This window comes from Sarcophilus harrisii, chromosome 1, assembly GCF_902635505.1.
Source record: "Sarcophilus harrisii chromosome 1, mSarHar1.11, whole genome shotgun sequence".
NCBI lineage: Eukaryota > Metazoa > Chordata > Mammalia > Dasyuromorphia > Dasyuridae > Sarcophilus > Sarcophilus harrisii.
In genome coordinates, this window is record NC_045426.1 from 254,955,154 (window position 1) to 254,982,595 (window position 27,442).

Genomic DNA, 27,442 nt, shown 5'->3' on the forward strand with positions numbered 1-27,442 from the left:
GCCCGCCCCGCCCCCCGCGGGATGCCGGGAGCGCGACCTCCGACCCCGGACCATCGGCGACCAATCGCGCGCTGGGGGACGGGGAGGCGTGGCTTAGCGAGCCACGTTCGGACCTATCAGGCGCCGATCGCGGGGGCGGGCAGCCTCGCGGGCTCTGACGCCAGCTGTCACGCTGCTTCGCTCGCTCTCGTTCTCCCCGGGCTTCCTTCCGAGAGCCGGCAGCCGAGGGGACCGCGTGCCGGTGAGGCTTCCCTGGGGGCCCCCGGGAAGCGTCTGCGCCTGCGCCCCGCGCGCAAAGTGAAAGGGGATCGGGGAGAGACTAGACTGTCAGACCGGCGGGGAAAAAGCCCGGGGGACTGAGCGAAGGGGGCTCCGGGAGGCTCGATTCGGATCGCGCCGCTGCCATTCCTCCCTGTGAATTGCGAGCGTCTCTGCACCTCCGTCCGTAAAAATCGGTATCGGAAGGACGGGGACTGGGCCGGGGAACTGTAGAGCCTCGTCTCCCCCATTTCTCAGAGAGGGAATCTTTGTTCTAGAAAGGACGGACTTGCCAAATGTCATCAGGAAGCGAATGACGGCCGCCCGGACTTCCTACCCTGCTGCACGCTGCGGATAATGCCCGTCTCTGCTTCCTCGGTGTGAGGAAACTCCCTTTAGGTCGTTCAGACCCGAGAGGGCTTAAAAAGTCCCCAAAACGATTCCTCCTGGCATCCCCCCACCCCCACCCCCAAACAGCTTATAAGCAGCGGCTTATCTCCCTCACCCCCCCTCCCTGCCGCCCGAATTAGTCCAGCTCCTGTAGAAACGCTCATTTTCCTACAAACGCTCATTCTCACCGGTAGGACGGCACACTTGGGCCGCTAGACATTTTTATGAAAGACCAGCCCTGGTAAAGAAGGCCTTAGACCTTTATTCCCCTTCCAGCCCGGGGAGTTTCTCTGGCCTTGGGCAAGCAAGAATTGGGGTGCGGGAGGAAAGGAGCTACCAGTAGTCTAAGGGGTGATCACAGCATCCTTTGGAGTAATGCAAGTTTTATCTCCAGGTGAAAGTCACGGCCTTTTTAGGAAGTGGCACAGCCGCTTCAAGGGTTCTGATTCAGTCTTGCGTCTAAGATCATCATTCTTTCCACTACAGGCTATTCAAAATAATTCTTAAAAAAAAAAAAAAAAAAAAAAAAACCAGAAAAAACAAAAAACAGACCTTATTTGAATATATTTGACACTTCCTTACCTTTTTTCCTTAAATTTGAATTGACTGCAGGACCCAGACTCTGGATCAGTGAAAAATCTTTGCTAGACGACAACAAGAGGAGACATGAAAATCATACAGCTGTTCTCTAGTCCATCCCTGACAGGATCACTTGCCCTGAGACACTTCGGTCCTTGGGTGGGCCCCAGTGAAACTAGATTGGGAGGTCGCAGAAAGAGCCTGGCATTTCCATGTGTCGAGTGGCACCTGCTGAGATGCCTGGGATGGAAGCAGCCGTATGGAATGCTAAGACTATTCAGCTCCTCCCTCCCCAAATTCAGTTCGAATGATGAGATCCAGAAGAGAGTACACAGCAGCTCTCTTGAGGTCAGTGAATCACATTCTCTGCCCAAGCTGGACACAAATGGCAATGAAGAAGAAGATTTTGGGACCCTGTCAGACAAATATTCATCCAGAAAAATGTTTCGTAAAACCACGTCAGACTTTCACAACTTAAGAAGTCAAGAATTTGAAGATGAGGAAGATAAAATGCTGCAGAAGCCTTGGAAGGGTCGGCGGAATACCCCTCATTGGTATTTCTATCAATGCAAGAGACTGATAAAGGAAGACAAGGTGAGTCCACTAGTTCCTAGTAAGTACCTATGAAAACCATGTCTCCAATCAGACTGGTTTACCTATTGAACCTTACGTACGCCAATAAAACCTCAAGATTATATGGTATCCCCCTCTTCCTTCTTCAGTTTAATTCAATAAGCATTTTGAGTATCAGTCCAGTCAGCACTGGGTATACAAAAATTAAATAGCGCTAGTTCTCTTAATTTCCCATTCAACTTTCAAGTCTCATCTTTTCACTGATTCATTCAACATACTTTTTGAATATTTCTTTTGGACAAGGCCTTATGCTAGACATTTGAAAAACAAGATTCAATCTTTGCCCCCACAAAGCTTACTGATTTTTTTGTGAGTGATGTCATTTGTATACAAAGTTAGTGTAACACCACAAGCATTTAAGTCCCTACTGTGTGCTAAGCACTAGGGGAGGGTTAGAGAAGAAATAAACATCTATATAGAGTCCCTACAAGAACTATGCTAAGCATTTTACAATTATATCTCATTTGATCCCACAAGGCCACTGTGAGATAGGTGCTGTTATTAAATCCACATTTTACTGATGAGGACACTGAGGCAAATAGAGGTTAAGAGGCTTGCCCAAAATCACAGTAAGTATCTAAGGCTAGATTTGAATTCAGACTTCAGGCTCACAATTCTCTTCACTCCCCTACTTGGCTGCCTCAACTGCTTAAATACTACACTGTCCTATCAATTCAAAAGAAGGGAAACATCATTTCTATCCATAACAAGGGTCTGTAAACTTGGTTATGTTTGGGGCTTATTTGTTTCTTTGTTTTGATGTGTTTTGATGTGTAATTGGTTTCTTTCATGATCCTGTGTATTTTATGCATTTATGTTTTCTTCTGAAAAGGGGTGCACAAGTTTCCTGGTAAGCCAGTAGCCCCTGGACCCAAAGAAGGTTAAGAACCTGAGTTCCGTGTGAATGAGGATAGTTTCAAGGAGCTAGTTTTAAGAGTTGGCTTCCTGAGAAGCCTTCCTGACTTCAGTTCATACAATTTCTTCTCCCTTTTGAACTGGGACAGGACTTTACTATTGGGCATTTGACAAATTGTTACCTCTTTTTTCTTTGTTTATGTGTTTTCTCTCTCCATCTAGAGTGAGCTCTAGATAAGGACTGAGTCATATATGCTAGGATATGATGCCATATGTGTAGTTGATACTCAATAAATGTTCATTGACCAAAATTTATTTGAAAGAGGGCTTCCAGGCAAATTGGAACTGTGCCCAAAGGACTGTCAAATTATGCATACCCTTTGATCTAGCACTGTCTCCACTGAGCCTGTATCCGAAAGAGATCATAAAAGAGGGAAAGGGACCCACATGTGGAAAATTGTTCGAAGCAGTCCTTTTTGTAGTGGCAAAGAATTGGAAATTGAGTGGATGCCCATTAGTTGGAGAATGGCTGAATAAGTTATATGAATGTACTGAAATATTATTGTTCTATAAGAAATGATGAGCAGACTGATTTCAGAAAAGCCTAGAGAGACTTACATGAACTGATGCTGAGTGAAGTAAGCAGAATCAAGAGAACATCATACACAGTAAAAACAAGATTATAAAATGATCATCTCTGATGGACTTAGCACTTTATACAACGTTGAATGCAGTGATTCAAGGCAATTCCAATAAGTCTTGAGAAGGAAAATGCCATCTGAAATCAAAGAGAATATAGGTCAAAGCATAGTATTTTTACCTTTTGTTTGTTTTCTTTCTCATTCCCCTACCCCTTTGGCCTGATTTTTCTTGGGAAGGGAGGATGCAAGGGGTAGAGAAAGAAAAATTTAGAGCCCAAGACTTACAAAAATGAATGTTGAAAACTATCAACACATATTTGGAAAAATAAGATAATATTTAAAAAATAAAAATAAAAAGAGGGTTCTGGAACATAACCACCAGAAGCCCAGAAGTTTCTGTTGGCTCATAAGCTCTAATCTCTCTTAACCTGGGACAAGAACAACCACATGGACTAAAGGAACAGCTACTGGGCTTCCCCAGGGCCTGAATTCAGCCATGGGAGAAGAGGATCCAGTTAGAAGACAGGGGGGAAAAGAACAAGTGAAGAATTAAAGGAATACTAAGTTGTTAAAAAAAAATTTTTTTTTGATTTATAAAGATTCTAGGAGAGGGAACCAGTGAAAAGAGAAAAGTGTCTGTGTTGTTCGAGATGAGGTGGGGGGAGAAGAAATGAAGAAGAAAATATAAAGGTAAAAGGATTGGAAACATGGCACAGTCCCAACAGATGGATCAGCGCAACATGAAAAAAAAAGAGCTGCTTTTCAGGACAGGACTCTCATCAATAAACTATCCTTCCCTCCCTCCCTCTTAGGTGAGGACAGTTGAGACCCAGAAGGCTAGGGGGCTCTGAAAAAGGAAGAAATGATATTTGGGCCAAGTCTCTACTAGGGGAAATCATACCAGTGTTAATCCAGGTGAACAAGTATGGGGTGAGTTCATGTAGAATATCAAATTACGGCTTCTGGATTGGGCTGGCACAAAGCCTGTGATATCTGTTCTTTTCTTATTAGCTAACATAGGAGGACCAAGCAGATGATGGGAAGCCCAGAATGAATATTGGTGTAGCAATAGAGGCTTCTTAGAGTTAGGGCCTTCTTTTCTCTTATTACCTGCCTCAAAGAAAATAATTTTGTATTCAGAGACCTGAGGTTAATGAACATGGTTTTTTATTTGGGGTTTGTGTTTTTTGATTTTTTAAAATATTTTGATAACTATTTCAGTATAACTGCTTTCCTTTGAAATCTGATATATTTTATTTTGTGCATTTAAAAGCATTCTGAAAAAACCTGGAAAGACTCAAATGAACTGATGCAAATTAAAATGAGTAGAACCGGAAGAACATTGTACATGGTAATGGCAACATTGTTTAGTGATCAACTGAATGACTTAGCTATTTTCGGCAATATGATGATCCAAGACAACTCTGAAGGATATATGATGAAAAATATTGTCCAGTCCTAGAAAAAGAATTTATGGAGTCTGAAAACAGATCAAAGTCTACTTTTTAAACTTTATTTTTCTTGGGTTGTTTTTTGTGGGTTTTTTGGTCTATATTTTCTTTTACAACATGACTAATCGGAATTAGGTTTGCCATGACTATACATTTATCACTTATATCAAATTGTTTCTCAATGAGAAAGGGAAAGAGAGAATTTGGAACTCATAATTTTAAAAATGAAGGGTAAATGCTTTTACATATAATTGGGGGGAAATAAAATATTAATTAAATATTTAAGGAAATAAAAATAAATAATGGCAAAGAGCAATATTCTAGATTTTTAAAAAATTCTTCTGAGAAGGGGTCCATATACTTTATTAGATTTCCCCAGGGTCTGTGATACAAAAAAGGTTACCCCTGCTCCAGACCAACTTCTTGTTATGTGTATATATCTACACACACACTTCTGTGCAGTATTAATCATTACTTATTAGTATTTGATAGAAATTGATATTATTATATGCAGGGTATGTGTGTATGTATGTGTATTTGTTATACCAGACCTGAACACACTTTTCTATATTTCTGCTTTCTTGGTGGTGCCCTCAGTTGGCCGAGGCCCTGGATTTGTTTGAGAGGCAGATGCTGAAGGAGGAACGTCTCCAACCCATTGAATGTAACTATTCCGTGCTGATTGGAGGCTGTGGTCGGGCGGGCTACTTGAAGAAAGCCTTTAAACTCTACAATGATGTGAGTGCCTGGGGAAGAGAAAGGGTCTCTTAAACAAATAAGGCTATCACAGGCATGTATGCATTCTTACTCAGCTTTAAGTGGGATTTTTGTTATCAGTTTCTGAGAGATAGCAAGAAAATATTGGGCTAAGAACAGTAATCATGGTTTATATTGTTTTGGGTTTTGCAAAACACTGTCCCCACCACAGTCCTGTGAGGTAGACAGTGCCAATATTATTATCCCTATTGTTCAGATGAGGAAACTCATAAATAACTCAATAAATATATATATAGATACATATATACACATATGTATAAAAACTCAATATATCTGTGTGTCCATGGTCACACAGGGATTTGGGGTGTGCCACATATAAGGTAGAAAATTTTGGTGGCTCCAGAAAAAAGAAATGAGAAGATATTTTCCCTCTCACTCACCTCTCTTCCTCTTCAGTAGCACATTTCATATATTTTGAGATTTTTTTTTTCAAGGTAATGATTATTTTGCTGATTTTTCTCATTTTTTTCTTTCCTATTCTATTAAAATCAATCCATTAATAAACAGATATTAAATGCTTATTACATGCCAGACATGTGCTAAGCATGCAGGTACAAAGAGAGGCAAAAGATAATCTCTCTCCTTTTACAGTCTAATGAAAGAAGTTAACATGTAAACAATTATATACATACAAAGCAAGCTATGTACAAGATAAATAAGAAACAATTAACAGGGAAAGCACTGGAATTAAGAGGAATCAGGGAAGGCTTTTTTTTTTTTAAATTCTTTGTTCTATGGAATGACTCCCAAAGAAGAGAAGAATCAATGAGGAGATTTAGGTAATGTATAAACAAAAGATATCAATAAAAAAATTTTTTTTTTTAATAGCTTTGACTGGTTGCTGCTTGGGATATCATAAAGTATGATTCACAAACTCTTTTTCCTCTTGGCATAATATTCTTAGCCATTGCCCACTTTAGGAAAACTAGAAGAGTTGCTTGTGCATTTATTTGGAAGTGTAAATTCCGTATAATTTGCTGCACATTCAACAAAATATACGGCTCCCTTGAAGAGCCCCTGCCCCTGCCAGGGCTAGCTGGTCTAGATAAGGGCAGACAAACATCAGATCTTCAAGCTGTCACACTAATGATGCCTAGGACATACCCTGTTCGTTAGGCAGATCATGCCTTCAGCACCAGCTCTCACCTCTAGTTTCTGACCCTAAGGAGCCTTTCATCATCTCATTTCACCCTTCTTGTAGTATAGTCAGTCAAGCAAATAAATGGTTTCCACTGAGCGGCATTTGGGCCTGTTCAGGGGAGGTACTCAACTCTGGCTTTCTTTTGTTCATGATAGATGAAGAAACGGGATCTGGAGCCCTCTGATGCCACTTATACAGCCTTGTTTAACTCCTGTGCCAACTCACCGTGGAAGGACACTGGCCTACAGAGTGCCCTAAAGCTTCAGCAACAGCTCCGAGCCAAAAACATCGAGCTGAACTTAAAATCCTACCATGCACTACTGAAAGCCACTGCCCTCTGTGGTGACATCACGATGTGTTTTGAGGTCTTCAAGGTAGGGATCATTTTTGAAGTTACTGTTAAATTCTTTCCACCCTGTGAGATTACCTAATATGGTGCTACCTATACAAGTAGGTGTTCAGTAAACATTGTTGGCCTCCCTTTCTCTTCCCCCATTTTTCTTCTCCATGTAGGTAGAAATCAAGATTTTCTGCTTAGATAGGCAGATGTCATGGCATTTCAAGGGTCAGAGTTGATTCTGCATCTTCTCTGGAACCAAATTTCATGTCATTAGGGTTCAGATTGAATATTCATTAGGGCCAAGGTTTATATTTTCATTTTGGGGATCAAGAACAATTCTGAAAGGCTTCTGCAGTCACTAGCTTGATTTCATAATGGAGTTTCCAAATTCCCTTGGTATTGGTGGCAATGGGATAGGAGTCCAGAACTGATATCAGTAAATAAATTTCAATCAGTAAACATTTATTAAATGCCTACTCTGTGCTAGGCACTATACTAAGTGATTATTAGGGATGCAAATAGGGAAGAAAAAAAACAAAACAAAACACTGTCCCTGCCTTCCAGGAACTTCCATAAGGGGAAACAACAGTTAAAAACCTAGGGTTGGGGGAGAGAAGGTACTAGACTCAGGGACATGGTGGTGAAGTCAATCAAAAAAGTCCTAGAGCTTTGCAGCTGGATGAGGAAAGACATGAGAATTTGTTTTGTTTTGCTTTACTATGTGTGGGGCAGGGGGAGGGAATTAAAGATAGGATTGGCCTCTAATTCCATTTTTTTTTTAAACAAAGGTAGAGAGTAGAAGTAACTCAGTGTTGAGCCAAGATTTTTTTTTTTCTTTATTATAGCTTTTTATTTAGAAGTTATATGCATGGATAATTTTACAGCATTTGACAATTGCCAAACCTTTTGTTCCAATTTTTCCCCTCCTTGCCCCCACCTCCTCCCCCAGATGGCAGGTTGACCAATACATGTTAAATATGTTAAAGTATAAATTAAATACAAAATAAGTATACATGTCCATATAGTTATTTTGCTGCACAAGAAAAATCAGACTCTGAAATAGTGTGCAATTAGCCTGTGAAGGAAATCAAAAATGCAGGCGGACAAAAATATAGGGATTGGGAATTCTATGTAATGGTTCTTAGTCATCTCCCAGAGTTCTTTCACTGGGCATAGCTGGTTCTATTCGTTACTGAACAATTGGTACTGGTTTGAATCATTTCATTGTTAAAGAGAGCCATATTCATCAGAATTGATCATCATATAGTATTGTTGTTGAAGTATGTAATAATCTCCTGGTTCTACTCATTTCACTCAGCATCAGTTCATATAAGTCTCTTCAGGCCTTTCTGAAATCATCCTGTTGGTCATTTCTTACAGAACAATAATATTCCATAATATTCATATACCACAATTTATTCAGCCATTCTCCAATTGATGGTCATCCATTCAGTTTCCAGTTTCTAACCACTACAAAAAGGGCTGCCACAAACATTTTTGCACATGTGGATCCCTTTCCCTTCTTTAAGATCTCTTTAACTGTTGGATCAAAAGGTGTGTACAGTTTGATAACTTTTTGAGCATAGTTCCAAATCACTCTCCAGAATGGCTGGATGTATTCACAATTCCACCAACAATGTATCAGTGTCCCAGTTTTCCCACATTCCCTCCAACATTCATCATTATCTTTTCCTGTCATTCTTGCCAATCTGACAGGTGTGTAGTGGTATCTCAGCGTTATCTCAATTTTCATTTCTCTGATTAATAATTCCTTGGAGCATCTTTTCATATGGCATAGTTTCAATTTCTTCATCTGAAAATTGTCTGTTCATATCGTTTGACCATTTAGCAATTGGAGAATGGCTTGATTTCTTATAAATTAGAGTCAATTCTCTATATATTTTGGAAATGAGGCCTTTATCAGAACCTTTGAATGTAAAAATGTTTTTCCAGTTTATTGCTTCCTTCTAATCTTGTCTGCATTAGTTTTGTTTGTACAAAAACTTTTCAATTTAATATAATCAAAATTTTCTATTTTGTGATCAATAATAATCTCTAGTTCTTTGGTCACAAATTCCTTCCTCCTCCACAGGTCTGAGAGATAAACTATCCTATGTTCTTCTAATTTATTTATATAAATTTGAGCCCAGATTTTGAAAAATAGTGAAAAATTTTGTCACATCCCTCTTACTGAAAATATTATTTATTATCTTTTTAGTGAGATGAAAAAAAGGTTTTAGAATATTAAAAAATAACATTTAAATTTTTTTTACAAGAGAGACATCTGACATTGATAATCTTCCGAATACCTTGTCTGCTCAGGCCATCAGCAGGTTGATTTAAGGCAGTCCCCAACACTGAGGAGGTGACACCTCTTCCTGAACAAAGGGTCAGCATCCAAATCATGTTTCAAGTAAATGTGAACCAAAAGACCAGACTAAGGTGATTTCTTCAGAAAATCAGAATTTGAAAGGGTAAGAAAAGCCAGAAAGTAGTCATAAGCACAAGATTTAGATGGAGAAAACAGGTGGCAAAATGCAGGGTAGAGGCTTTGAGGTGGACTGTTTGTGTTATTAACCTTGTCTAGCTTCCCTCCCTCCAAAAAACTTCCATCCTTCTAAAAGGACTGAATCTATTTCCCACTTTTGCCTCACACTTCCCTAAGCTTCATCACCAGCCAGGTTCATGTCTTCTGTTCCTGACTCCCCTCAGCCAATAAGATTTGAGATTCCAGAAACTATCATTCTCTTCAGAATGCTTCCCCTGGCCTTTGCATTGGGATGGCATTGGTAGGAGACTTCTTTCTGCCAATTCCAGGCCATGTCCTTGTTCCCTGGCTCTCACTGTCTCCTGTACTCATACATCTCTGCCAGCTACCAGTCACAACATAGAGTAGGTCTTTGGCTTTAGGAAATACTAACAGTATTTTTCTTCTCATCTGCTATCACTTCTGATGGGCAAGGACTTTACAGGATATGGTTTGGGGTCAAGTTGACAAAGCTCAATAGAGCATAATAGTGCCTTTCACATAAGTACCTTAATCTTTGTTGAATCGAATGACATTAATCACAGCTGGTAGGCCACAAGTTTCTCTCCACTAGCTTTAAGGGGATGAGGGCTTTCCCCCTATTTGCCAGAATTTAGAAATGGCTACTGTTGGGGAGATTAGAGAAAACTCTCCTGCTATAGTTCCCCATGTCCAGGGGCTTCCCTCCATGTTGGCTTACTTCCATTCTGTAGAACAGGATTTCTTAACCTTTGCTTATTTGTATCCCCTTTTTGCCCAACACAATCCCATCTCAAATTTGAGCCAAGATATTTCTGGCAATGTTCATGCATTCACAGTGCAAAGTGCATATGTTGTGTGTTCAGAACCGAGCAAGCACTGGCAGAAGCACCTCAAATTTATTATGCTTTGATTTTGAACTAACTTTTGACCCATTGCATTCAGAAATTTTTTACTGTTGCCAAATTTTTCATGATGCACCCCACACACACACATATTCAGTTATGTGACCCCATGTAGGTTCATGACCCACAGTTTAAGAAATTTCACTGTAGATTACTCTGGCTGCTCCTAATCCTGTTGCAAATTAGTGTGACCTCCAGCTCTACCAGAGAGTCATTGATTGTGGACGGACTGGTTAGAGTGAGGAAATAGGTGAATGTAGGGAATAAAAGGTAGAAGTCATGACTCATATAGAAGAGTCCATAAACAACTTAACAATGAAATGATTCAAACCAGTACCAGTTGTTCAGTAACGAATAGAACCAGCTATGCCCAGTGAAAGAACTCTGGGAGATGACTAAGAACCATTACATAGAATTCCCAATCCCTATGTGATAAGAGAATTCCTTGGTGGGGAGCAAGGTAACTTAATCATAATGTAATAACATAGAAACTTTTGAGGCTTCAGTTTAAATATTGTCTATCCCCTAAACATGATGGTAACCTGAACACACCACAAAAGTGATATTCCCTCCAGGCCATTAAGTATCCCAAGAGATTAGGAGAAGGGTCCATAAACAACTTATAATAGGCCAAGAATCCTAGGAAGACTTTGCCTATCCAGCAAAGGGATATGGAGAAAATCCAATGAAAGTCACAGACTACCATTGCCACTTGGGGCATCAGTTTCTTTCCCATTGAGTACAGAGACACCTCAAAGAGCAACCTCTTTCTCAAAGATCTAAGGCATTTGTGACTGTAGTTCTGCAACCCCTTATCTAGGGCTTTGCACTATGGCAGACAAGACATAGGATCAAGGGAGGAGGAACCTGATACTGAGAGTAGGTAAATGACTTCCAATATATGGTGTCTTAAGCCTCTCTGACTTCAAGCCAGAGTTCTGTCCTGGGCTATTGTCAGCTACAAATAAGAAATCACACAAACTGTTCTTTCCTATCAGAGGCTGATTAGGACAATCAGCGGGGCTGGAGAAATGCAGTTCCCTTCTGGGGCAAGAAAAGGACAGGATTGGAAATTGGCCTTCATGCCAGTCTTAATCACAAGAACAGGCCCAGGTAGACTCAGGGTTTCTTCAGAGCATTAAAATCCTGATGGGTAAGACCAGAAACTGGCAACCAGTTATTGTAAGATCAGGGATGCAGGCCAAGAGATCATGACTAGATCAAGAGGCAAGATACAAGATGGGAACCAACCATGTTTCTTTCTCAGTGTGTCTCCTCAACACTTAGCTGTGTTCTAAGCGTTGCCCACTCTTGTTCTGTATGGAGTTATCAGTGGGCTAATGGATGGGTTCCATTATCGCCCTTCCTTCCTTAACTGTGCCAGTTGGATTTGGGGCTCAGATACCTATGTACTGAAGAGGCCTCTTAGTAACTACTTGAGGAAACATTCTGGAGGTTAAAGTGCTGTTATATATTCAAGAGATTAGGCCTCTTCACTTTGGAAAGATGAACCACAGTACAGGCATGTTGAGAGGAAACCATGTGCAGGATAACCCCAGTTTGCATCACTGCTAAACAGACTTATTCAGTGGGTCCTGGACCACTAAGACTTCTGTGCATCCCCAAAATTCTGGAGAAGGTACTATTTTGGACTGTTCCCTTGTTTGTTCCTTCATGTGGCATTTCATAAGAGCATAAATTTAAAGTGGAATTAACTTTAGCAGCTCCTTCATTCTATCCCATCATTTTACAAAGAAGAAAACTGAGGTCCAAATGGTTAGATAATTTTTTGGTAGTCATCTTGATATGAATTCTTTATGGTCATAATATTATTATCTGGTAGCCCTCTCCCTAAAAAATTGTATAATCCAAGAGAGAGATAAGGTGAACATCAAAGACTAATTTCAAGGCACTCAGTAAGGACACACATTTATGTTGTACATATGGAAATGTAACTTATATGGCCAAGATTGTCATTATTAAGTTGGTAGTTCAAAAAAAAAGACTGGAATAGAGCTAAATATGATGTGATTTTAAAAAGCAAAACTGTAGGAAAGGGTAAAAAGAATAATTATGTTCTAGGAATGAAGTGTAAAAGCAAGAACTGACACAGAGGAATCCGATCAGAGAGAAGGGATGGTAGTTCTGGAGCCCTGCTCACATCAGGAATGAGTTAAAGAGGGAACAACACACACACACACACCTACAAGGATCTAAATATCTTCTAAATTTATAAAGAAAAGGGCAGCTATTTGGTGCAGTAGATAGAGTGCTGGCCCTGAAGTCAGGAGGATGTGAGTTCAAATCTGGCCTCAGATACTTAATACTTTCTAGCTGTGTGGCCCTTGACAAGTCACTTAATCTCAATTGCCGAGGGGGGAGGGGGAAGGGGGGAAATTTATTAAGAAATAAGTGGAAAAGGGAATAGGATAGTAAGAAATGGGATATTGAAGGAGTGGTACATTAATACAGGAATGGAATAAGATGTGTAGATAAATGGGAATGAGGAGGGATTCTTGAAGATGAGATAAGCAAGATAGCATCTAGAACTAAAGCAGAGGAATAAAGAGAAGAGGAAAGGGGGAGAAAAAGAATATAATTAAAAAACATGTACGACAGAGAGCAAAAGAAAGTCTACAAGAAAAAGAAAAATGAGGGAACCACTGAATACATTGTGTAGTATTAATTATATAGACTTTCTTGAAATGGAAGTTTAATGTCTCATTTTCAATTCTCTCATGTTCTGCTGTGTACATAACAATGATTTTTTTTTTCTTTTGGTATTTTGTGTTTAAGTTTTAAATCAATAATTTAATTTTTTTTTTTTTTTAGAAAAACGGGACAAAGGTGAGGCAAGAGGATAAGGGAGGGATCCTTGGAAATAGAGTAGGCTAAGTAAGAGCAGGGCAAGATGGCAGGTAGAAGTAAAACAGGGGAGTCAGGAGGAATAGGAATCAAGAGACATACACAAGCATAATAATAAAGATTAGGAGTAAATTTTATTATACAAAAAAACTAGGGGTAGTAATTGTGATCTTAAGCAAAGTTAAAGCTAAAACAGATGTTATCAAAAGAGAAAAAGGGAAACTACACTGTATGTCAGTCACATTAATCAATATTGTTTTAGATCATTTAAATAACTAGACAGTATAAAGTTGGAGTATTGCTATAGTGTAGGAAATGATGAAGTAGTGGAGTTAGAAAAAGATGGAATGATTAGAACATAAGAAAGATGATGTTATTTACCTTCAGACAAAGAGGACAAACAAGTGTACTATGATCTTTCATAGCTATATATGAATGTATGTGTATATATAAATTTTTTTCTCAAAAAAAAGTTGTAATTAAATGTGGGCTCTACCCTCTAGGAATCCATAGTTTAAGACAAACAATAGTGACGTAAATGCGTGTTCATATATTGTGGAGAAGTCATAGAGAAACAAAGTTTAACCACTTTACAAATGGAGACATGAGATTAACCTTCTAAGGGATAAATATATTTAGGGATTAGAGAGTTTATTTTCTTTTCCTTTGATTGATGAATACTAAATTACCTAGAAATCACCATAGCATCATTCTAGGCATCATATAAGTAAAATTAGATACAGAGATTATCTTCTGGGCTTATGATCTCCTTATTCAAATAATTGGGACCATTTCAAATTCAAAATAGTCACAGTTTCTCTCTGCTCTAGGAAATCGTGCTCAAAGGTCATGCTATCACCAATGAGACTTTCAATTTCCTGCTCATGGGCTGCATACAAGACAAGAAGACAGGCTTCAGATATGCCCTACAGGTCTGTATCTCTCCCCAAGTTTTGTGAGTATTAAGTATTGGCAGATAGGCAGATTCTTCCAATGTGTTCGAAAAACGATATTTGAACTGTGTGCTTAAGGGGTGGTGCTGGGTGAGAGATGAGATGGGCAGAGCAGGAGAGACAGGGAACCATGTCCTTTTATTCTTTACTAAGAGAAATGGTAGGAAGTGGGGGATCACCACCAGGATGTAGAGGGTCTTTTGTTTTTCTTACCCATAAAAAATGACTATCTAAAAAGTTTCCTAGGCAGTTTGAAAGTAAAGACACATCTTTTCCCAAATCTACCTTCTCGTGAACACTATTCAGATGTAAGCCAGTGACCATGATATGTCAATAAACTTTACTGTAGGGGATCAAGGAAATGTCTGTCAGCTATGCTTGCACGCCTCCCTGAGCACTATCCTAGATGTGGTTTGAGATAGATGTCACCTTCCCAAGATCAGTACTCAGGGAAATTCCTTGCCAAAGTAGTCTCAACAACAAGAAATCTGAAACCAGTGTCACCCCATTCTTCTCATCCCAACTCCCCAGAAAACATTCTTGTCTGGGTTTCTATCCTCAGCTGACCTAGCCATTGGAGCTGAGGGTGCTTCTGATAAGTCTTGTAGATTATTCAGGGGAAACAAAAAAAATTCACTTTTTCTTCTGGAGCAGGTTTGGAGACAGATGTTGAAAATAGGAATTGAGCCTAATGCTCACAGTTACAATCTGATGCTGTTTGCTGCACGGGACTGTGATCTAGGGGACCCCAAGGTGGCCTCAGATTTGCTTCTGAAGCTTGAAGAAGAGCCAGCCCTGCTCCAACTGAAGGCAGGCAAGAAGCACCAAAGGAAGAAAATACAGGAACAGAAAGGCACCGTGGCCAAGCTGGATGTGCACTTACTGGAGAGGCAGCTATTCCAGGGAATTTCCAGAGAGACCCAGGATCCTCCAAACCTCCAGAAAGTCGGAGAGGCCAATGAGGTTCAGCCTGAACAGGAAGATGACAAAGGAGGACTTGATTCCAAACCAGCCAATTCCCTGGTAGCCCAAAATCAAAGTCTAAGTAGGCTGGAGCCCGTAAAAACTGATATTGCCCAATTTTCAGAACCTGTTTGCCCTCTGCCAAACTTGCTGGATCTCAAGATATCTTACCTGAATGTGGTTTCTTTAGGGACTGTTACTACTGCAGCTGATAGGTTGGCTTTAATGGGTGAGATGGATGGTTTCCTGAGGAAGATGACGGAGGACCAAGTAGAACCTAATATCAAAACTCTGACATTGTTGGCTGAGATTGTCAGGCCAGACACCCCATCAGTATTCTTATTGTTGGATCTTCTTGATAAGCACAAAGTGGAAGCGGATGTTACATTTTTCAATACATTGGTGAGGAAGAAGAGCAAATTAGGGGACTTACAAGGGGCAAAGGTGAGCACTGTTACTTTTCATTTTGGAAGACACTAAAGAGATGAGGAATATAGATCCAGGGTCTCACTTAAAATTATCTTCATTTTTTCCTTTGTCCCTCTCCCAAAATTTGATCACTGCCTGATAAGATCTGGGTCCTTTAAGGTTTCTTTTCATAGCTGAATAAAAAAATCTTTATTATTCTTCCTGTTTTGCCATGAGAACTTCCTCTCATCTCTCTCCCCAGATGTCCTTTTTTAAATAAGACTTGGTTAGCCAGTTAGCCAGTGAGCTATCACAGCTTTCTTGAGACTTTTGTCTATTCCTTAAGCCTTTCTTACTTTAGGAGGATCCTTAAACATTAGAAAGAAATTCATCTCCCTTAAGTTGAATTCATTTCAGTAAAGTAGGAGGCATAGGTTTCATTTAAACTTTGGTATTTATGTGAGTGAAACAGCTCCAAAGAGTGACTTAGATTGTAAAGGCCTCAAAGCTAGGAGTATGTCTTATCCTTTCTCTCCCTTCCCCTCACCCCCTTTTGTATACAGTGGTGCTCAGGAAATGTTTGTAAATGGTATCAATATCTATTCTTTCAGAAATTGCTTCCCATCTTGTCAAGGAGAGGATTAATTCCTAACATGCAGACATTTTGCAACTTGGCCATAGGCTGCCTTACGAAAAACCATGGAATGCAGCTACTCACAGACATGAAGGTAAACAGGCCTCTGTGATGACTTTTTAGTAATATATTAAGGTATCTGATTTTGAAAAAGTGGTTAACAACTCTTATTTAAATTTTCATGTAGTGCTATGATTCACACTGTAGAGAAAGTTGCTCAGTTCTTCCATCTAAATAGTTATATATCTTGACAGCTTTGATAAACGCACAGAAGATTATTCTAGGAAAATATCTTTGCAAACCCTTGAAGTTCCATATTTATGAAATGATAGTTATATGCAGCAATGAAATTTGGGAGCACATGGCATAGTAAATAGAGAGCTGGACTTTCATTAATTTCTTAAAGGCTTTATTAGTTGATCAAGGATGAGCATTTGGAAAAAAAGTTTCTTACTGGGGAGGCAACACCTTAGAGAAGAGATGAGGCCTTAAGTAGATGCATCATGCTTACAGAATACAACCAGGAAGGCATAGTTGGAAGTCTCACCTCTGGAATCTACTGATTATATGATCTCAGTCAAGCCACTTAATTTCTCTCTGCTGTAGGTAATCCTCTAAAACAGAGGTTCTTATCCTTTTTTTTATATCATGAGCCCCTTTGGCAATTTGTGAAGCCTAGGAACCCCTTCTCAGAATGATGTTTTTAATTGCATAAAATAAAATTCATAGGATTATGAAATAAACCAGTTATAATGAAATAAAAATGTGTAATTCTTTCCCCCTTAGTTCATGGACCCCCTGAAATTTATCCACAAAACCCTTACAAGTCTGTGGACTCCAGGTTAAAAACCCCTGTTCTAAAACAATAAAATATAGATTAGGTGTTTTACTGAATTGGGATTTCCTCATATAAAAGTTCCATACATCAATGAATTTACAAATCTTCATTCTTATTCTATGAAATTAGAAAATTTTAAGGTTATTTCAAGTTGAGACTATAAATGGATCATAAGAGCATAGATTTAAAGCTTTAAGAGATGTTGGAGATTATCTGGTCCAATCCCCTCCTTTTACAGATGAGGAAACCTGAAGACCTTGTCCAAAATCATATAGCTGGTTAAATGGCATAGCTTCCACTTATACCACAGGCCCTCTGACTCTAAATCCAGCACACTTTCAAATGTACCAGATTGTCTTTCCTTTGCATTATGGAGTAATGAGCATGAAGTTTCCAATTTAGAAAAAGTAGTCATCATCTCTCATTTTTCTCAATTCCTCTCTCCTTCCATTCTCTTTTCCCTCCCTGAGACAGTAAGCAATTTGCTATATGTTATACATGTGCAGTCATGCAAGACAAGTCATGTAAAAGAAAATACAGCCCACCCTTCCCCCCCAAAAAAGTAAAAAACAGTATGCTGTGCTCTACATTCAAATTCCATCAATTCTCTCTCTGGAAATAACATGATTTGGAATTATCTTAGATCACTGAATTGCTAAGAATAGCTTAAGTCATTCACAATTAATCATCATGCAACAATGCTGTTAACTATTTACAGTTTTCTCCTGGTTTTGCTCGCTTCATGTTGTATCAATTCATTTAAGTATTCCCAAATTTTTCTGAAATAATTTTGCTTATCATTTCTTATAGCACAACAATATTCCATTACAATCATACAACTTGTTCAGCCACTCCTCAATTGATGGACATCTTCTCAATTTCCAATTCTTTGCCCCCACAAAAAGAACTATTATAAATGTTTTCATACAAATAGGTCTTTCCTCTCCTGTTTTTTAGATCTCTTTGGGATATACACATAGTAGTGGTATTGCTGTATCAAAAGGTAGCTCATTGAGTATAGTTCCAAATTTCTCTTCAGAATGGTAGGATCAATTCACAACTTCACCAGCAATGCATTAATGTCCCAGTTTTCCCACATACCCTCCAACTTTTATTCATTTTCTTCTCTTATTAGCTGATCTGAGGTGGTATCTCAGAATTGTTCCATTTCTATAATTAATAGTGAGTTAAAACGTTTTTATATTTCTGTAGATACTGTCATTCCTTTATTTGAAACCTGCCTGTCCATAACCTTTGACTGTTTATCAATTGAAGAATGTCTTCTAATAAATTTGACTCATTTCTCTATGCATTTGAAAAATGAGGCCTTTTAAAATATTTTTTGTAAAAAATTTCCCTAGCTTTCTGCTTTCTTTCTCATCTTGGACATATTGGTTTTGTTGGTATAAAACCTTTTTAATTTAACATAATCCAAAATATCCATTTTGTATCTCATAATACTCTATATCCCTTTGGTCCTAACTTCCCCTCTTATCCATAGATGTGATAGGTAAACTATTCCAATCTTCTCTAATATGCTTATGATGTCACCTTTTTTGTTTAGATCCATGTATCCATTTTGACCTTATGGTATAAGACATTGCCCCATGCCTAGTTTCTGACATACTGTGTTCCAGTTTTCCCAGAAATTTTTGTCAGATAATGAGTTCTTATCCCCAAAGCTTGGGTCTTTGTGTTTGTCAGTTACTGGATTATTATGTCTATTTACTACTGTGCTTTGTGTACCTAATCTATTCCAATGAGCCACCACTCTATACCAGGTTGCTTTGATGATTACCACTTTATAATTTGAGATGTGGCATAGCTTTGAGATCTTCCTTCACATTTTTTCCCCCATCAATTCCTTTGATATTCTTAACCTTTTGTCCTTCCATGAATTTTGTTATTGTTTTCTAGTTCTATAAAATAATTTTTTGGTAACTTGCTTGGTATGATGCTGAATAAGCATATTAATTTAGGTAGAATAGTATTTTTATTATATTGGCCCAACCTACCCATGCATAATTGACACTTTTTATTGTTTGGTTCTGACTTTATTTGTGTGGCGTTTTGTAATTTGTTCATATAGTTCCTGAGTTGGTCTTGGTAGATAGATGCCAAAATATTTTATATTGTCTATAGTTGTTGTAAATGAAATTTTTCTTTCTCTTGCGGCTGGACTTTGTTGGCAAGATATATAGAAATGCTAGTGATTTGTGTGGTTTTACATTTTATCCTGCAACTTTGTTTTAATTAATTCAACTAGTTTTTTAAGTTAATTCTTTAGGTTTTTTAAGTATACCACCATATCTGAAAAGAGTGATAATTTTATTTCTTCTCTTATTATAATTAATAGTTTTAGTACAATATTGAATCAAAGTAGTGATAATGAATATCCTTTGTTTCATCTTTGATCTTACTGGGAAGGCTTCTAGCTTATCCCCATTAAAATATGCTAATATTTTAGAGACCTATTATTTATCATTTTTAAGGAAAACGCCATTTTATTCCTATACTCTAGTGTTTTTAATAATAATATTTTGTCAAAAAAATTCTGCATGCACTGAGATAATCAATATGATTTCTGTGGTTATTTTTATGGTCAATTATGCTGTTAGTTTTCCTAATATTGACCAGTCAGTCCTGCATCCCTGTATAAATCCTGATCTTTGTATATGATTCTTGTAATATGTCGTTGTAATCTCCTTGCTTGTATTTTATTTAAAGAGTGTTTTCCCCAATGGATATTGGGGAAATTGGTCTCTGATTTTCTTTCTCTGTTTTGACTTCTCCTGTTTTAGGTATCAAACGTATAGTTGCATCATAAAAGGAATTTGGTAGGATTCCTTTTTTGCCTACTTTTCCAGGTTGTGAATCCATCTGGCCCAGTGAAGTTTTCTTAGGGACTTCATTGATGGCTTGTTCAATTTCTTTTTTCTAAGATGGAGTTATTTAAGTATTCTGTTTCTTCTTCTGTTAATTTGGGTTGTTTATGTTTTCGTAAATTTTCATTTAGGGATCAAAATTATTGGCATACAATTAGGCAAAACAACCTTAATAATTGCCTTAATTTCTTTTTCATTGGTACTGAATTCACTCTTCATTTTTGATGATTTGGTTTTTTGATTTGATTTGGTGATTGGAAACATGGTATGTCTGTTTTATTGGAATTTTTTTTTTCATAAAACAAGCTCCTAGTTTTATTAATTTAATAGTGTTTTATTTTTCTATTTTATTATTCTTTTTAGGGTTTCCAATTTGGTGTTTAATTCTAGTTTTTTATTTACATGTCTAATTCATGGATCTACTTAGATATGAATTTCCCCCCAACTACTGCTTTGACTACATCCTATAAATTTTGGTGTGTATTTTCATTCTCTTTAATGAAATTATTGTTTCTATGATTTGTTCTTTGATCCATTCATTCTTTGGGATTAGGTTATTTAGTTTTCAATTAATTTTTACTGTCTTTCTCTAGGCCTTTATTGAATGTGGTTTTTATTGCATTATGATCTGAAAAAGATGCCTTTTTACATTTTTGCTTTTCTGCATTTGATTATGAGGTTTTTATGCCCTAATACATGTGTAGATGCCTTGTACCACTTCCTCTTCTCATTCAGTTTTCTCCAGATGTCTATCAAATCTAACTTTTCTAAAATTCTATTCACCGCCTTAATTTCTTTCTTGTTTATTTTGTGGTTACATTTATCTCATTCTGAGAGGGGAAAGTTGAAGTCACCCACTAGTATGTACTTACTCTCTATTTCCTCCTGTAACTAATTTAACTTCTCTAAAAATTTGGATACTATACTATTTGATATATTGATATTACTTCATTGTTTATGGTATCTTTTAGCAAGATGTAGTTTCTTTCCTTATCTCTTTTAATTAGATCTATTTTTATTTCTGCTATGTACAAAAACTTGTTAATTTAATGTAATCAAAATCCAATGAAATATTTTTTTTCATTTTGTTGATTTGTTTTGTTTCTTGATGTTTTTCATTTTTAAGCAATTATCTTCTTCAATAAGTTTTTGTACCTCCTTTTCCATTTGGTCAATTATACTTTTCAAAGAGTTGTTTTCTTCAGTAAATTTTTGTACACCTTTTCCCTTTGTGTGTGTGTGTGTGTGTGTGTGTGTGTGCTTCCTTTATTAAGCTATTGACTTTTTTCATGATTCTCTTGCATCATTCTCATTTCTTTTCCCAATTTTTCTTCTCCCTCTCTTATTTGATTTTTAAGATCTATTTTGAGTTCTTTCAGGGGTTCTTTTGGGGCCTAAGACCAATTTACATTTTTCATTGAAGCTTTTATATGTAGACATATTAACATTGTCCTGTTCTCGATTTGTGTTTTAATCTTTTCTATTACCATAGTAAGTTTCTCTACTCAGATTCTTTTTTTTCTGTTTTTTTTTGTTTATTTCTCCAGCCTATTTTCTGACTTTTATATTAAAGCTAGTTGTTGTATTTGAGGTAAGAAGGCACTATCCTAAGCTTCCTATTTAAGGCTGGATCAGGGGCCAAGTGATCTTACTGCTTGGCTGTGCCAAGAGCCATGGGACCTCACTGCTGGGCTTCATCAGAGATTACAGGGTCTCCCATTGGGTTATTCCGGGGCTCAGGCTTGCTCAGGTGCGGCCTATGCTGGGCTGTGCTCTTTTGCCCCATTGAAAAAAGCCTTCTGCCAATGTCCTCTGTTTTCTTTGACTACAAAATGGTTTTACCCCATCTTTCTGTTGGTTCTGCCATTCCAGAATTTATTTTGAGATGTTATACTTGTTTGGAGGTGAATTTTGGGAGAGTTCAGGCAAGTTCCTTCCTTATTCCACTATTTTGGGTCCACCATAAGCCATAACCAGAAATATTCATGGAGCCCACATTTCCCAAGAGAAAAATATACAAATCCCTTTAGTACCCACTTCATTCAAATACACACATGCACACAGAGAAAAAGATAGACTCACATACACACACACACATATGTACACATGTTCTCTGAACTACATCACCATCACTATATTGGTGTACAAAGTTAGAAGTTCCTTTTTTCTCTGAAGGGCTGCTCTGCTTTGTTCCTCCAGAAAATAGCCATGGGCCTGCTCTGTTAATCACTATCCCACCATAGAAAAATCCCTTCAGGTGATCTTTACCCATAACAACATATCTTTCCCTTTCTTTGCCTGTGATTATCCTGTGTTCCCACATACTATTGGAAAAGACATAGTTTGCCTTAACTCCCTGGGTAACCCCATATTTATTTCAAAGAAAAATACCACACTTAATGTTTTTGTATAAGTCTCTGATACATTGGTTTTCTCTGACCTGAGATCTCAATAGGTGACACAATTGACAGATTAACTTAATCCCTAATTCCGTCAAATCTAATCCTTGGTAACCTGTCAAAGAGCTTTGTACTATTAGCCTCAATCAGCTTTGGTGTATATTGCCTGTTTTAATATCTGTGGTTGTTTCAGAAATGCGGGATGATCCCCAACATCTACATCTACAGCACCCTCATAAGTTCAGCTGTGAAGAAGCTAGACTATGCTTATCTCATAGACCTCCTTCGTAACATGAAGAATAATAAAGTCCCAGTGAATGAAGTCATAATCCGACAGCTGGAGTTTGCAGCTACTTACCCTCCTACATTTGACAGGGTATGTGTTCTAAGTCTTAAACTGTCATGTCCTAGGAATGAAGTGGCAAATTCTTTTAGAGTTAGTGCATTTAAAAAAATTAAAAAGTGGAGGATTGTAAAATCCACATTCAATTCAACCTTCTACTACATTTATTCCATTTAAGGATGCCTACAGTAATACATAGGCTAATGGTGTCCCCTTTTTTTTCAGATGCTTTTGGCTTTCCAATTCCTAAACTAGTATCAGCCAAATTACTAATTGTTAATCATTTTAAATTATCTTATCTTCATTGTGATATAAATCCTCTGAACAGAGGATTGACGGTTGATCAAGAGTTTTTTGCAAATAGAACAGTTAAATTAGTGTGCAAATAGAGTTTGCATAGCTTTTCCTTTATATATAAAAAATGTATTAAGAAAGTTGCCTGTACTTTTGATATCAGAGCAGTTTCTGATTTTTACTGTTCTCTCCAAACTCTGTATTGATGACATTTTTTTTCTAAATACATGTAGTTTTCATCATTCATTTTTATAAAACTTTGTGTTAAAATTTTTTTCTCTCCCTCTCCCTTATCTTCCTCTTGCACAAGACAGCAGCCAGGATATGCAGTCCTTTTAAACATATTTCCATATTTGTCATATTGTGCAAGAAAAATCAAACCAAAAAGAGAAAAAAAAAAAAACACAAAAAAGTAAAAATATACTTCAATCAACATTTAGTCTCTGTAGTTCTCTTTTCTGATGTGATTCTGATGGCCATATTTTCTAGAAATCATAGCATTATGTGGTACAGATTTAGAGACTGACTTGTTTAGCTACTGGGATTTTATAAAGTAGGGAAACTCAGTTCTGGAGAATTATATATGAACCACCCAAAGTCACAGTGGTAGAGCCCAGTTCTCCCAACTTTTGAGCCAACTATAAAGCAAACCTCCTTGAGGTTTTTAACAGGTAAGAGAGAGCTTGGAAGGCAAACAGTACAGGAGGCCTTTTGTCCATGCAGGTATAAAGGGCCACATTAGAAAGGGTAAAGGAATCATGGCACACTTTAGGGAAGAGCAGCTTCCCCTTTCTGAACTGGTTTCTTCATCAGTAAAATAGGGATGCTGATGATACCTGTCCATCCTATGTTGTAGGGTTGTAAAAACTAATTGAGTTAATATATGTGAAGTAATTTATAACAAAAAAGCATTATAAAAATAGAAACTATCATTATTGCTTAAGAATATATTTATGTTGTATTGAGCCATTTCTGTAGTCCACATTGAATCATGATCTTAATGCACTTTATTCCCTATGAGAAACTCTCCACAGTATCCTTTTTTTAATTAACTGAAATTTTATGTAACAAGTTTTAATGAGAGATTCTTTCCTAACAAGCTTAAGAATTCCTCACTCATTGATTTGGAATCTAGTTTATATCTCTACTCTCAAATCTCATGTCACTGGATTTTTCAATTACAGTATAAAAAGAAGAATCCCTATTTGGAAAAGATTGATGGTTTTCGTGCTTACTACAAGAATTGGCTGAAAATAATGCTTGTAGAAGAAACTCCTCATCCCTGGCAGAAATATAGGACAAACAAGGCTAATGAAGAAGAGACTAAAGCAACCAAAGGCATGGGAAACCAGGAAGAACAGACACTATCATGATCATCTTCAGAGATCTGACAACACATCATCTTTGGGACATAGTGCAAAAACCCAGAAATCCCAAATTGTTAGGGGGTTGGTTGTCCGTGGAAGCTTCATGGGTTCAAGTATCTGATGGTCATGATTTTTAACTGTCAAGTATTTATTACTGGGGTCGTAGTGCATTTTAGAATGTTGTTAATAGGCTTTATTACATACCAGCTGGTTGTACCAGCTTTTGTTTCCTGAATTATCAGCCTTACAAAGCTGTTTTAACCAATTTTTTAAATGCTGCACCAAGAAAATAATATCTAGATGGCAGACAGGATAGTGATGGACCTCATGTTCAGATAGAGGAAGTTTGAATATTTGTTGAATATAAGAATATCTGGGCAGAGGAAATCACATGATAGCAATGTTCAGGTATTTGAAGGGATGACAAATGGAAGAGGGATTCAATTTATTATTATTGGATCCCCAGGGGCAGAACTAATAATGGGTGAAAGTTGAAAAAACAAGTGGATTGTAGGTCTTCAGCGAAGTATTGGGTTCTCCTTCATTGTAGACCTTGACACAGAAGCTGGTTTATCAGAGGGAATAGCTGCTCCGAGCTTTGTACCAATTCTGCAAGTACTGGGATGACACTTTTATTATCTTCAACCTGTAGAATACCTATTCTGAGGTGGTTAAAAGCTCTTAGAGTCAAGATATGGGTTTAAGTGTTGTCTTTTAATCATTAGTTCTGTGCAAGATTCTTAACCCTTCCCAAATTCTTCCTTTTTATATCAAATGCCCTGTAGCATAATAGGAAACTGAAGCCACAGTATACCCAGGTTGAAATCCCACCTCAGATGGGATTCTTTCAGTCCTTTCCAACTCTTAATTTTGTGAACATCTTTTCTCATCTATAAAATAGAGATACTGTTTGCACTAACTAATCCTGCAAGGACATGAAGAAAAGATACAATTTTATATAACTCTTTACATGCATAAAAAGGAATAGCCTATATATGTGAGTGGCATGATGAGGAAAATTTTGTCTATATGGTAACATCTTGTTGTGTTCAAACTACAACATGAATTACCAATGGTTAAAGATTTTATTTTTTAAATCACAGATAATTACAGTTGATTAACACAGTCTTTCTTTTGTCATCATGCTCCAATCACAGCTTGTAGCTTTGAAGAGCAAGAGTTATCCAGGAAAAAAAAAAAAAAAGAGTTCACTTTAACACCTACTCATGGAGATGAACAATAAAAATAAGCCAGAAAGGGAATTTGTGGGTCCACTGCTTCAAGACCTGTCAACCAGAGCATCCTCGGCAGCCACAGTGGGTACACTCAATGATCCGCCCCTATAAAATAAAGTAGGCCATGACATTCTGGATAACAGTGGAGAGGTAACTTGCTCTGAGATAATATAAAAACTTATTCTATCAATCACCTCTTTTATTAACTTGACCTAACAGATGTAACATTAGGGAATACCATAAAGGAAAAGTTTCCCTAAATGCCCACAAAAGACAATTAATTCTAAATAAAGCATAAATCAAATGACAGCTAATCAGTTCTGCAGATCCTGTTTTCACAGGATACTGGATTGAACCATAAGGATTTAAAGCATACAGGCATCTTTTCACTGTTATCCCGATGTTCATAATTCCATACACCCCCAAATCTTCCCTACCTCATACATCAAAATAGAAAAACAGAACACCTGAGACAAATCTGAAGAAAATGGCCACGTTAAAAGAACTAGAAAAACTAAAACCCATAATAAATACCATTATAATCAAAATCTACATAAAAAGATGAGCACCAAGAGATGGTCCTAGAAATTTAGCTCTCTAGATGTGCAAAAGTTAAGTATCAGTAAGAAAAAGCTTACCACTTCTAATTTGCTTTTTGGAACCCTACATATACAGTTGGTTCCAAAATTGGTATCCCGAGTCTGGATGCAACGGAGGCAACACAGATTTTCATAACCTTGTTTCTTCCACTTGGCAATCAAATTCTTATCTGCATAACCTTCTTTAATGCAGTACTCATACAATTCTGTCAGAAAGGGAAAAAAAATATATTAGATATCTGTCCAATATAAACTACTCTTCAAAATCCTTCAATAAATGGGGAAGACAGAGAAAAATTTTACCCACATATTTTTGTTGCTTAATGATCAAAATAAAAATCAAAATTTGCTAAGGTTTCAGGAGTGATGTCCATTATTTAATTATTCCCAAAGCTTAAACTTAAAGTTAGGATTTCTTCCACTAAAAAAATAATAAGACATCAAAAAGCCTAAGATGCCATTTAATTGATTACCTCTACTTATGGCTTTCCTCTTATAAAAAAGATCAAATATGTATCTCGTTTTCTGGTGATGAATCCTGAAAATTGGCCAGAGAGATTCTACTTTCCTCTTTCCTTCATGAGGTTCAGTTTCAGCTAGAGAGAGAAAAACACAGAAATTAGGTTCAGAGGTTCTGACACACAGTTTTCTAAGGGAAAAAAATAAAGTTATATTTCTATCAACACTACCTTATAGGGAAAAAGAACAAGTCAAATTATGTAATTTAATGTAATGACTGACTCACATAAATATGAATCTACACCTCTTCAAATTGCTTTTTACTCTTCAATTATTTTTTGTTGGTTAAATCTGAACATTCTAAAATACAGGGGGTACTCAACATAATTATTGCTTTTCAAATAAACAAATCACAAAAACTGTTAGTCAAGCCAACAAGTGGAGAAAAGTAATGTAATGTGGAATTTAACCTTAAAAAACTAGGAATGTGTTGTCACAGCAGGACTACACTTTTCTTTAAGAAATTTTTTTAGTTACACACAACAACCTTGACATGAACCTCTGTGATGAGTAAGTATCCAAAAAGCCACATCAGGGTTCACTATAAGAATATAGATTAATAGACCTATGGAAAAGATGATTAGTTAAAAAAAAAAAATGAAAACAGGTATGTGGTGACCTAGGATGACAAGAGACCAGAATTTGAATATATAAACTATGAGCT

At 37.3% G+C, this 27,442-nt stretch overlaps 2 protein-coding genes across 7 annotated transcripts in view; one reads left to right on the forward strand and one right to left on the reverse strand.

Annotated features, from left to right (window-relative positions):
• Positions 1–26,614, forward strand: PTCD1 (pentatricopeptide repeat domain 1). Of its 5 annotated transcripts, none has more exons than XM_012542844.3 (9): positions 1–657; positions 1,261–1,821; positions 5,405–5,545; positions 6,881–7,099; positions 14,172–14,273; positions 14,949–15,701; positions 16,277–16,393; positions 22,615–22,797; positions 24,243–26,614. In XM_012542844.3, the coding sequence occupies exons 2-9, from the start codon at positions 1,315–1,317 to the stop codon at positions 24,429–24,431; spliced, it is 2,211 nt and encodes a 736-aa protein (XP_012398298.1). In that variant the 5' UTR covers positions 1–657; positions 1,261–1,314; the 3' UTR covers positions 24,432–26,614. The 5 variants fall into 5 exon arrangements, with proteins under 5 accessions (XP_012398298.1, XP_023353284.1, XP_023353285.1 ...); XM_023497516.2 differs by having other exon boundaries at positions 1–638; XM_023497517.2 differs by having other exon boundaries at positions 1–455.
• BUD31 (BUD31 homolog) overlaps positions 25,492–27,442 on the reverse strand; it is a 4,371-nt gene continuing 2,420 nt past the window's right edge. For both annotated transcript variants that reach the window (XM_003761576.4, XM_012542845.3), the window contains exons 3-5: positions 26,733–26,855; positions 26,299–26,465; positions 25,492–25,765 (exon numbers count right to left, since the gene is read on the reverse strand). In XM_003761576.4, coding sequence (XP_003761624.2) covers positions 25,715–25,765; positions 26,299–26,465; positions 26,733–26,855 — 341 coding nt within the window. In that variant the 3' untranslated portion in view covers positions 25,492–25,714. The remainder of the gene's footprint in view (positions 25,766–26,298; positions 26,466–26,732; positions 26,856–27,442) is intronic.

What these genes read in the sequence shown, in the direction of transcription:
- PTCD1 (XM_012542844.3), top strand. Translation starts at nt 1,315, where the DNA reads ATGAAAATCATACAGCTGTTCTCTAGTCCATCCCTGACAGGATCACTT. An exon ending in TGTGTTTTGAGGTCTTCAAG is followed by an intron (nt 7,100 to 14,171) that starts GTAGGGATCATT and finishes TCTCTGCTCTAG; the next exon opens with GAAATCGTGCTCAAAGGTCA. An exon ending in ACCCTCCTACATTTGACAGG is followed by an intron (nt 22,798 to 24,242) that starts GTATGTGTTCTA and finishes TTTCAATTACAG; the next exon opens with TATAAAAAGAAGAATCCCTA.